At 47.0% G+C, this 12446-nt stretch overlaps 1 protein-coding gene across 9 annotated transcripts in view; it reads left to right on the top strand.

Moving 5' to 3' along the window:
• wipi1 (WD repeat domain, phosphoinositide interacting 1) overlaps positions 1-12446 on the top strand; it is a 56453-nt gene that overhangs the window by 31962 nt on the left and 12045 nt on the right. For all 9 annotated transcript variants that reach the window (XR_013801898.1, XM_079646106.1, XM_079646104.1 and 6 more), the window contains exons 4-5: positions 11248-11344; positions 11697-11794. Coding sequence is in view for 8 of the 9 variants with exons in the window: in XM_079646106.1 (XP_079502232.1) it covers positions 11248-11344; positions 11697-11794 (195 nt within the window). In the remaining variant the exon portion in view is untranslated. The remainder of the gene's footprint in view (positions 1-11247; positions 11345-11696; positions 11795-12446) is intronic.

The raw sequence follows: 12446 nt of genomic DNA, 5'->3' as shown, positions 1-12446 counted from the left end.
TACACTTAACTAAAAGTTTGCTAAAACACTCAAACTTCTGCAAAACAACTACAGAGCAACACATTAGCACCATGGAATGATATTATAACCTTGTTTCACAGTTTAAGATTATATAAACACTGTAAACATCATTTAGAACAGAAATCTACAAAGAGCACATGACAAACTCTCCTCACCTCAGTCTGCCATACAAACAACTGAGTGAGAGAGGGTGCAACGCAGGTAGATGACGTCACTGCCGAAAGTGAAGACTTCAAAATAAAAGCATTAGCTCCCAAAACGGTCTTTTGTAGTAAACATACCAAAATAAAAGTGACAATAAATAATATTGGAACAATAAAATAAAACGTGAGGGATTATTGGTGGAATGCATTCCTGTATATTTATATACCTGCTACATTCACCCCTCCTGAATTACACCAAAATCCTGAGCGGCTGACAGGACATAACACTGACAGGGACATTAACACTGCGTTAAAACTGGCACGGGTTCACATAAAGATACCATCTTCACAATCAGCTAGAAGCTACCTGGTAAACAGGTTCAGAGAAATCAAATGGGTGATCAACTCTTAGTCCCCTCTTAGAATTGCTTGGTGCCGTGTACACCAAACTACCCGGCCTACTTGAGTTCCAAACCGTACTCGTGAGCACAGACAGTAAACAGTACATCACTTACAGTGACACATTGCAAAACGTAAAAAAAAACAACGATAAAAAAAGAAACATCTCAATAAAAGAAAACAAACAAGAACAAATAATACAGCCCCTTCAGAACAGGGTAAGAAGAGACTGGGATCTCTTACTGAAAGAGTTTGCGAACCCCCTCATGCTGGTCGGCCTCTGAACCATTGTCTCTACAAAACAGCTGACTCTCTTAACAACCCTGCCAGCACGTGTCCTGACCACACCCTGCGTGTCTGCTTGAGTGGGTGCTTGACTGTCTCGGCCCTGTTCTGCAACTGTTGGTAAAGTGTCCGAAATAACGGTCGGGACATGGCCTGTGTCAACCATCGACACTGAGTCTGATGTGTCAACTGCTGACGCTGTAACCGGTCTGAATGACTGGACACTGCTTGCGTCGATCACTGATGCTGTATCTGGTACACTTGACTGATCTAGCTCTGCATCAGACTGATCTTCGTCTGTATCAACTTCGTCACAGGACCGGTGACTGGCAGTGTCTTCCGCCCCACTCAGTGCCCATGCGCTTGTCCTATCCTCCGAACCCTCTTACTCTTCCAAAGAGTTGACGAGATCCTCCATCCGAGACCCGTCCTCTGAATCATCAAGACTGTCCTCAGTCTCCGGCATTTCTCCTTGAGCAGATTCTATGGGTAGGAAGCTGATATCCAGGATAAGGTTGCGATGCACTACCTTTGTTTTACCCTTGTCATCTTCCAACATGTAGACATGAGTCTGTGGGTTGCTGTCCACGACAGTATAGACTGTTGGTTCCCACTTGTCCGCAAGTTTCTTCTTTCCCCTCTCACCTTTGTTGGCGAGAAGTACTCTGTCTCCCACGTTCAGGCAAGTCCCCTTGATCTTTCGATTGTAACCTCTGGCTTGCTTGTCTTGCTCCTTGATGGCATGCTTTCGAGCAATGTCTGCTGCTTCATGGAGGTGGGACGTAAGCGTTGTTACATAGCTGCCATAGTCAACAACCACTGGGTCGTGTAGGACCTGTTTGAACATCACATCAACGGGGAGTCTTGGAACCCGACCAAACATTAGGTGGAAGGGTGCGTACCCAGTCGTCTCATGCACTGTCGCATTGTATGCAAATGTCAGGGTCTGGATTTGCTGGGGCCACTTGGCCTTCTCTCTCAGTGGCAGTGAACGGAGCATACCCCCCAGAGCCCTGTTAAATCTCTCAGTCTCTCCGTTCCCCATGGGGTGGTAGGCTGTAGTGTGTGACTTGGAGACACCCGATAGTTTAAGCAGTTCTGCGATGAGCTCACTCTCAAAGTTGGCTCCTTGATCTGTATGTAAGCGCCCCGCAAACCCATACACACAGAAGACGTTGTCCCACAACTTCTTAGCAACTTGTTTCGCTTGTTGGTTTGTGCAGGGAAAGGCATGGGCCAACTTTGTGAAGTGATCTGTCAGGACAAGAACATCTACTGAACGCTGCTTGCTATCTTCCGCACTCCAGAAATCCAAACACACTAGTTCCATAGGAGCGGTGGTCCTGATACTTTCAAGCGGAGCTCTGGCAGAAGGATCCGGTGTCTTGGCCAGGATGCACCTCTGGCAGCACTTCACATAGTCCTTAATTTGGTGCTCCATTCTAGGCCAGAAGAAGCGTTGTCTTGTCAGGTAAATCGTTCTTGCCTGCCCTTGATGACCGGCCAAGTCATGTACACCACGCAAGGCCTTGTCTACCAGACTTTGGGGCAAGACAAACTGACGCCTCTTCTGTTTGCTCAAGGGATCCTTGGTGACTCTATAGAGCACTCCATCAATGACATTAAGTCTCTCCCACTGCTTGATGAGTACCAGAGCACTTGTGTCCAGACCGTCTCTCTCCCGCCTTGAGGGTCTTCTCTGTCGACTCAGAAAAGGCATGACTCTAGAGATGCCAGGGTCAAGCCCTTGGCTTTTTCGGAGCTCTTCCAGGGAGAAGGCAGGTAGCAGATCCTGCCCTGGTGGAACAAGGTGTTGAACGGACTGGATCAACTCTGTCGCCCTGGATTCTGCAGCTGCATCCCAGTGGTCATGAGAATCAAGGACAGCTTTCACAATGTTGTTACACAGGGGCGGGGAACAATGGGACTGAGTCACAGCACCTTGTTTTGACCTCTTCGTCCACTGACACTGGACCTTTAAGCGAAAGACATCCTGAACTCCATTTTCTCCAACTTCATCAGATTCGGCAAGCAGATTGCCATAGGACTCTGTAACAAGTCTACACCCAACTGTCTTGGCAAACAGGTCCCGACTGAGAGCATCAGCCACTACGTTCTTGGTTCCTGCAATGTGCTTCAGACTGAAAGTATAAGGAGCGAGCTTTGCGACCCATCGTTGTTCGCAGGCGTCGAGTTTGGGCTTAGTCATTATGTATGTGAGTGGATTATTGTCCGTCCATACTGTGAAGGAATTGCCCTTCAGCCAATGGCTGAATTTGTCACACACACTCCACTTCAACGCCAAAAACTCAAGCCAGTGAGCTGGATAATTCTTCTGAGAGCTGCTCAGTGTCTTACTTGCGAAAGCTATGGGACGGGCTTTACTTTCATCAGCTGCTACTTGTGACAACACTGCGCCAAGCCCGTCCAAGGAAGCATCAGTTGACAGAATTAGGGGACGTGAGAAATCAGGATGTGCAAGAACCACACAGTCCAGCAGACTTTCTTTAAGACTGTCAAAGGCGATGTCACACTCTAGAGTCCAGTCATCAGGTTTCAGTTTCCTGAATGTTCCTGCCTTCACATTCACTTTCACTTTCATCCTTCCTCTTCTCTTTTGTCCAGCAGTCAGAGCAAAGAGTGGCTTGGCAATGGAAGAGCAATTAGGGATGAAGTGCTGGTAGAAGAATACCATGCCCAAATAGGATTTGATCCTCCTTACTGAGGGTGTACATCCGTCATCTTCCATGAGATCAGACTTCGACATAGTGGATATGACTTCCACCTTTGCGGGATCCACAGCTACTCCGCCGCCATCTATGATATGACCCAAAAACTTGACAGACGATCGCATCAGGTGACACTTCTTAGGACTCAACTTGAGGTTGTTGTCTCGCAGGCGCTGGAAGACGACCTCCAGTCTCTGTAGGGCCTCCTCTTCAGTTGATGCGAAAACAAGCAAGTCATCCAAATAACATAATAAGCTGCTGAAGTTCATGTCCCCAAATATACTCAGCATCATGCGCATAAATGAGGCAGGACTATTGCACAGTCCCTGCGGCATCCTGTTATACTCATGCAAGCCTAGCGGTGTGGTGAAGGCTGTGTATTTTTTGTCCTCTTCAGCCATGGGGACGTTGTAGAAGCCGGACGTTAAGTCCATCGTGCTGAAGAAGGTGTTCCCTCCCAAGGCAGCCAAGCAGTCTGACTGATGTGGAAGAGGATGGGCGTCCTTGAGTGTTCTCGCATTCAACCACCGGAAATCGGTGCAGATCCTCAAGTTTCCGTCCTTCTTCTATACCATCACCAGTGGTGAGGCATACTCACTCACAGATTTCCGAATGATCCCTTGCTCCTCCATGTCTGTCAAGACTTGACGTAGTTTCTGGTAGTGAGCAGGGGGTACTCTCCGGTAAGGAAGGCGGAATGGGCGATCATCAGTAAGTCGAATGCAGTGGACAAAGCCCTTCGTCTCACCGCAGTCCATTTCATGCTTGGAGAAGACATCGTTGTAACACTCGAGCAGTTGGACTAACTTCTCCTTCCCTGTGTGGCTAGTATGACAAGGTTGTATGTCAAGTTTGTCAAGGCCAACATCTCGCAGCCTCTGTTCGAGATCTGAAGGACTGGTTGGTGTATGGTGCTTGCCTGGGACAGCCTTGTCAATCTGACTAGAGCCTTGGAGGAGCTCAAAATCTTCTACAGCTAAGCAGGGGGACACATCTGCCAGTTTACAGTTCCTCTTCAGCGTAACTGGTCTATCAGACAGATTGGTGACCTTCATGGGGACCCACCACGATCCGGCCAACCATGATGTTACGTGGCATGGACTTGGATGAGGTCGGCTCAACTATCACAGTGCTTCCCGGTGACATGGGAGTATCGTTAGGTAGCTTACCCCAAACGAGGTGTTCTTGCATTGCTAGGAGAGTGACTGACTGCTTCAGCTTGACTGTGCCAATTTTGTCTGGTAGCTCCTCACCCCTCCAACGGGATGTGTTCGCCATGAGGTCCAAGAACTGTTCACACTCTGGGGATGAGGAAAGACTGCAAACGGAGATAAGCCGCCAGTAATCATCACTGTTCTTCAACTTGCGCATGAGAAACTTGATCACATTTGTGCCAATGATGAGATCATCTCGCTGGCCTGACACCACAAGAACTGGAACGATGCAGCTCTCCCCATACACCTTCAGTTCAACTTCGTACATGCACTTCGGTTTAGTGAGTTTCCCTCCACACCCAACTAAAACCACTTCCTGAGTCATCGGTCTTGGTTCTGACAATACTTTTTCACTCAGCATCTTTTCCACTGCTTCTTCACTGAAAGTACAGGCCATGGAACCTGAATCTAGCATTCCCTGCATCTGGAACATATTATTCACATTGACTGGAGCATAGAATAGCTCATCATATGGCTCAACTCTATGCGTGTTCTGTGCTATCATCGTCACACCAGCCGGTGCTGCACCGCACAACTTCACATAACACTGTTCATATTCACTGTCACTTCTGAGGGTTTGTTTGTCCTCACCCACACGTCCCCTCTCCAAATGCGGGCCAGTCAGTTTAAAGGCTGCTGCTCTCGAGGTGAATGTGCGGCCTGGTCCTCCCGTCCGGGAGTGTAACTCTGACAGTCTTTCTTGATATGGCCAGGCTTAAAACAAGACAAGCACAGGCGCTCCCGCCGGCAGTGTGCTAGAGTGGAGTGTTCCATAGACTTGCATACCTTGCAGTGTTTTCTCTGGTCAGACGGGTGCTGCCTATACATTGGCTGGTTGTTTTGAGCCATCAGCTGGCTGTTCTGAGCCATCGCCTGGCTGTTCTGAGCTAGTGTGCGGTCAAGCAGGCCAATCAAAGTCTTTAGGCAATTACCATCGAACTGAGGAGCAGATGTGACATTCGCTTCAGCCTGGACAGGGGGCAACACTGGAAGGCTAGGCATAGACACCTCCTCAGACACAGGTGTTTGAACATAAGCTGCCACATGTCTTGCTGCGCTGGGGCGGTTTGGTCTGGTGTTCAGCTGTTCTCTCATTTCGATTTGATAACGGTCAACATGCTCCTGTATTTCACCAGCTGTCCACTTCTCTGGCGCTTTGAACCGCAACACTGCAGCCAGGGAGGGATCTGGACAATACTTGACAAACATCATGGTTACTTCTCGACGGGGATCATCAATATGTCTCCCATGTCTGCTCAAGCCCTCCTCAGCTGCATCAACAGCTTTGTTAAGGCGGATCCAGTACTCGACAGGGTCCTCTCCTGCTCCAGGCACAGTGCTGTAGAAGTCTGCAAGGGGCATACTCGAACATGACACACCACCAAAATGCTGTTTCAATATGTCAGTTATAACTTTTGGGTTCTCGTGAGGCTTCAATAACAGATTGCTACGGAGCGTTATCTTCACAATGTCTCTTGCTTTGCCCATTAATCTAGTCAACATCTCCTGATGCTGCTCACCCAGCTGTATGCTCCTCTTCCTTAAGTACGTATCCATGAGCTCCTCCCACTCATGCACTGAGAGCTTGTCAGACCCATCTCCTCTGTACACAGGAGGCTCTCTCACATCGGACTGCATGACTAACTTCACACCAGTCAGGTTAAGTGTGGAGTCAACGCGCGACTGGCCTGCACCTGAGTTCTGAACCCGTGCTTGACTGGCTTCATTCGCTTGACTCTCTTCCTTTAACTGAGCTGATATAGACTGTCCCACTTGCTGGGCGATGTGTGCGATGAGATCACTCAAAGCTGGGTCACTCCTGTCTGGGATGGCCGAAAGTGAAAAGGTAGGTCTGTCGGTAAGGGACGGGTGGCTAGGTAGACGGGTGGAGGTGAGAACTGGGGAACCTCGATTGTCTGGAACAATAACTGGGCGGGTGTAGCTGGGCGCTGGCGACATCATGTCGCCTGGACTTGCAACTGAAGAATTAAACAGCTGTGCCCCCCTCCCAAAAGAGTTAAACAGCGGTGCACCCCTCCCCAAACCAGCAACTGGAGAGTTAAATAATTCCAAACCAGGAAGTTGCGCCCCCCTCCCAAAACCAGAAACATTTTGAACAGCTTTCCCCATTACATTGAAATCCATCTCTTTTTTTGTTTAAAAAAAACGTAGTTAATGTCAACAAAAACAGAAAATACTGATTCACAATGGACAATTTTTTCAATGTCTTTTTCTTTCACTTGACACACATTTTTCCAGAAAGAACACAATGTCCTTGTAACTGTGACAAAGCCACTTCAATATAACCTTCATAAGGGAACCTCTTTTTTGTTGTTGTTTTGACGTCCGACAACCTCCGGTGACCAAGCTGGTGTTGATCCACGATGTGATCCGGGTCACGGCACCAATGTAGCCGGTCTGGGCCTACTTCTCAGCAGACCCTTGCTACGACTCTGCGTTGTGTTGTGCGTGTTTGATGGACAAGGAGATTCGGTTGTTGTCTTTAACCGAAACTGTGGCGTATTTATTCCTCTGCATGAAGTAAACACAATAATGCAGCAGCATTAATAAACATGGACGTCTGCAACACACCAGTCTGTGGTGGGGAAAAGACTCCATTAAACATGCTGCAGGTGCTGTGTGTGAGTCCTCACAAGTGCTGCTAAACAGTACACTTAACTAAAAGTTTGCTAAAACACTCAAACTTCTGCAAAACAACTACACAGCAACACATTAGCACCATGGAATGATATTATAACCTTGTTTCACAGTTTAAGATTATATAAACACTGTAAACATCATTTAGAACAGAAATCTACAAAGAGCACATGACAAACTCTCCTCACCTCAGTCTGCCATACAAACAACTGAGTGAGAGAGGGTGCAACGCAGGTAGATGACGTCACTGCCGAAAGTGAAGACTTCAAAATAAAAGCATTAGCTCCCAAAACGGTCTTTTGTAGTAAACATACCAAAATAAAAGTGACAATAAATAATATTGGAACAATAAAATAAAACGTGAGGGATTATTGGTGGAATGCATTCCTGTATATTTATATACCTGCTACACTTGTATCAGCATAATTACAAGCGGAGAACGGAGTATTTAACGTTACTGCAGGCATAACAACAGCCGGTGTTTCTCGTGAGTGTTTTCCCCGGGAAACAAACGCAATACACACAAACGCAAAAATACACAAACACACACGCATATACACGCTGCGCGGAACACTGTACAAATCCCGTTTCAATAATTCCCCTCTATTCTAAAGTCGCATCTAAAACGCGATCTGATCTAGCTGTGTATATTTTGTTATTTTTTATTGTTATATATATATTCAATCTCATTAGCTACATTTTTTAAGCTTGTAAAGGGAAGACCACAGCTCGCCTCTCACTGGCCACTCTGCTCTTCCGCAGCGCCGCTCCCCCTCCCTCCCGCGGAAATTATGAATGTAAGGCATATAGTAATCATAGATAACATGGCAGGGTCCGTTACAGTTTATTTTTATCTGATTTCAAATGAACAAAGTCTTGGCTTTCAGAATATTAAACTTTGTTTCGGCAAATTCAGATGATAAATACAGGTTTGAAGCTTGTAACGGCATAATTACAAGCGGAGAACGGAGTCATTTAACGTCACAACAGGCATAACAACAGCCGGTGTTTCCCGTGAGTGCAGTAATCCAAACGAAAATATCTTCCCTCCGTAGTATTTGGATCATTTGCTCCGCTAATAATCAATCAGATCGATGGATTCCAGAGAAGAGAAAACTTTAAAGGCCTTTTTCTCAAAATGATGACTCTGTAACAGTCATTATATAATGTGACATATTTTGCTTAATATTTGGAGTACAAAAACAATCCTGATATAATTAGAAAGCTAGGAATCAAAATGTGTCTTCGGGTCAATGCGACTGATTTCGATGGAGCAGGTCACTTTGCATTAGGTAAAATAAAGCAGGCAGACATAACAGGGAGAATATGTACATTTTAATCCAATCAAATAGGACATTGTCACACCATTCAAATGTATCCATGTAAATTACAACCAATAAAAAAGCTTAGATTTGTTTATTTGTTACGTTGTTTACTTTATTTGTTACGTTGTTCTGTGTGTGTCAGCCGTTAACCTAGAGATAGAAAGAATAGGCCTATATACACTTGCAAACATGTCAGAAGAACCAGCGCAGAAGAAAACTAAATGCAGTCAATCTAAACTTAAATTTAACAACTGGAAGGTCACATCCCTGACTACCACATCTCCGGAGCCTGGACCTTCTTCAAACAGCGAAGCCAGATGAACCCAAAAGCAGCAGCTCTGCGGCCACAGAAACTGTCAAAACCGCCGCCGCCCCCACCGCCGCCGTTGTTGAACCGAAACAGGCTGGTTCCGACTGCATGGAGGTTTGTCGTCGGGACATTGAGGCGGGTAAAGCTGTACAGCTAGCTATCGGAAAAAGGGAGAGCGCTAGTAGATTATTTGGGCAAAGAGAAGGTACTTCAACGCAGAATGGTACAAAAACAGAGAGTGGTTAATTCTTTGCAAAACCACTAAACGATAGTGATAAATTGCGATGTTAACAACCTCATGATAACCTCATGTTTTTTTTAACTTAGGATCATACCTGTGTTTAGTCTAGAAAAAGGTAAATGTGTGCACTTTATTAGAAAGTTGTGTATATTTATAGACTGTTGCAAAAACTAAGAAGCTTATAAACATCAGGTTTAAAACTAAAAGTGCTTTACAAAAACACAATTAAAAATGTTTGGAGTTTTATTTGAGTTATTCATTTACATTTTTTGTCAAAGAGATGCTGATTTGAAACCGTTGTTAGGCCTACATACAGTTACGGCATTTCCTGTTTCTGCCGGAGAGAGCGGAGTTTGTCCCAAAGCTTGCCGCTGTATTTACTCCCTCCATCTGACAGGAGGGAGCCTCCTGTGTCACTCCACGGAGTTCACTCCGTCACGGAGGGGGAGTGTGTAGGGGTAGGGTGTAGGGCGTGGTTTGGGATTGGGCCACTTGTTTTGGCCCCTCCACTTCTAAAATGAATCCGGCGCACCTGCCCTGCAGAGCTTCACTTCATGTCCCCTGTCTCTGGAAATGTGATGTCATACCGTCTGTGGGTCTGGACCATCTGGATGCTGTGGACTTGATCAATGAAATCGGAAAGAAACCTAAAATGAACCCAATCCCCTCTGACCCGCTGTCTCTGCTGACACCTTGTAGGGGGGCAAGGCAGATACAAGGATGCGGGGAAACTCTGGGGGCCGGGTGCCACGGCGGAGAAACTCTGGACGACGGGCAGGAGGGCTGCGGAGACCCCGATGGGACCCATCCTGTTGCCCCGATGGGACCCATCCTGTGGACCCGATGGGACCCATTCTGAGGCCCCGATGGGACCCATTCTGTGGACCCGATGGGACCCATTCTGAGGCCCCGATGGGACCCATCCTGTGGACCCGATGGGACCCATTCTGAGGCCCCGATGGGACCCATTCTGAGGCCCCGATGGAACCCATCCTGTGGACCCGATGGGACCCATTCTGAGGCCCCGATGGGACCCATCCTGTGGACCCGATGGGACCCATTCTGAGGCCCTGATGGGACCCATCCTGTGGACCCGATGGGACCCATTCTGAGGCCCCGATGGGACCCATCCTGTGGACCCGATGGGACCCATTCTGAGGCCCTGATGGGACCCATTCTGAGGCCCCGATGGGACCCCTCTTGAGGCCGGATGGACAGCCATGGGAGCACTGGGGGAAAAGGAGTCAGGAGGACCACCGGAGCAGGAGCAGGAGACAGTCGGGCAACAAGCTCTTTAGCCAGGGCTTATTAGCTACCTCCATCCGTGCCACTTGGAGGGCAGCATCTTTGAACTCAGACCCTCCTCCAGTCTTCAAAAATACATTTAGAGTGTATTTTAATTCATACAGCTCTTGGTCACAGACAAAAACAGCTGGGTCCATATCTTGGTCGGTTCGTACTGTCAGGAGCAGGGGGTAATCAGGACCCAAATGTAGAAAAAGTATAAACAAAAAGCGAGCTTTATTAAATAAAAATCTGTTCCAAAAAACACTAGAAAAATGTACGAGCAGGAATGCTCAACAAAGGATCAAACCAGGGAGACTTGGAGACACCGGACCGCAGACCTGCCTATAGAAGTGTTCCACAAGTTGAGCTAAATAAATGTTTGTAGGTTAAAAGCCGACCGGCTTTTACTCAAAGTGTAAAAGGGAGAATTTCTTTGGTACAGAATTGGACCTGTAGGATCACTGTTATGCCCGAAGGCAGACTGTTGACAGAAATCAAGTCTATAATATAGTATAATTCAAACAAAAGTGTTTCCTGTGACTGTGAGCTTTAAGTTCCCTTTGCTGAGTCGACTGAACTGCTCCTATGATTTGTGTGTTTCACTGATGTGAGCTGCGCTGTGCTCTGTCCTGCAGAGGCTGGCGGTGTGCCTTGAAGAGTCCATTTATATCCACAACATCAAAGACATGAAGCTGCTCAAGACTCTGCTCAACACTCCGTCCAACCCCTCAGGTGAGAGAGTGGACTGAACCAAGTCCATTCAGGTTTATTAAAACTGCTCTTGTTGTCAATAGTGAAGCGTAACAAAGCACTCAAGAGTGGATGGTCATCACACTATATATATATATATATACACTGTATTATGCCCTGAGAAGCAAGTAAGAGCAAGTAAGCAAGTAAGAAAAAACATTCTGATATGTTTAAAAAATCTGACCTAAATAGTTTTCTTTTGTTTATGACTTAAGAACAGGTGCAATCATTTATGCTTGCAGTTGATCAGTGTGAGTTGAGTTGATGATGATGATGATGATGATGATAATGATGATGATGAGGATGAGGATGGGGACTGACTGATTGTCCGCAGGTCTCTGTGCTCTCTCTATCAACCACTCCAACTCCTACCTGGCGTACCCCGGCAGCGCCACCACCGGGGAGATCATAGTGTATGATTCCAACAACTTGGTAAAAAACATATAACACAAAGCACCTGAAATAATATGCTGCAGTCTGTAATCCTAGTTTTTTTCAGGGTGAAGCCGTCAGCTGTTGGAGGACATAATGTCAGGGTGAAGCCGTCAGGTGTTGGAGGACATAATGTCAGGGTGAAGCCGTCAGCTGTTGGAGGACATTATGTCAGGGTGAAGCCGTTAGCTGTTGGAGGACATAATGTCAGGGTGAAGCAGTCAGCTGTTGGAGGACATTATGTCAGGGTGAAGCAGTCAGCTGTTGGAGGACATTATGTGAGGGTGAAGCAGTCAGCTGTTGGAGGACATTATGTCAGGGTGAAGCCGTCAGCTGTTGGAGGACATTATGTCATGGTGAAGCAGTCAGCTGTTGGAGGACATTATGTCAGGGTGAAGCAGTCAGCTGTTGGAGGACATTATGTCAGGGTGAAGCCGTCAGCTGTTGGAGGACATTATGTCATGGTGAAGCAGTCAGCTGTTGGAGGACATTATGTCAGGGTGAAGCAGTCAGCTGTTGGAGGACATTATGTCAGGGTGAAGCAGTCAGCTGTTGGAGGACATTATGTCAGGGTGAACCCGTCAGCTGTTGGAGGACATTATGTCAGGGTGAAGCCGTCAGCTGTTGGAGGACATTATGTCAGGGTGAAGCA

The sequence above is a fragment of the Notothenia rossii genome, assembly GCF_949606895.1.
Source record: "Notothenia rossii genome assembly, chromosome: 8".
Lineage (NCBI taxonomy): Eukaryota > Metazoa > Chordata > Actinopteri > Perciformes > Nototheniidae > Notothenia > Notothenia rossii.
This window is presented reverse-complemented; position numbering and strand designations above follow the sequence as displayed.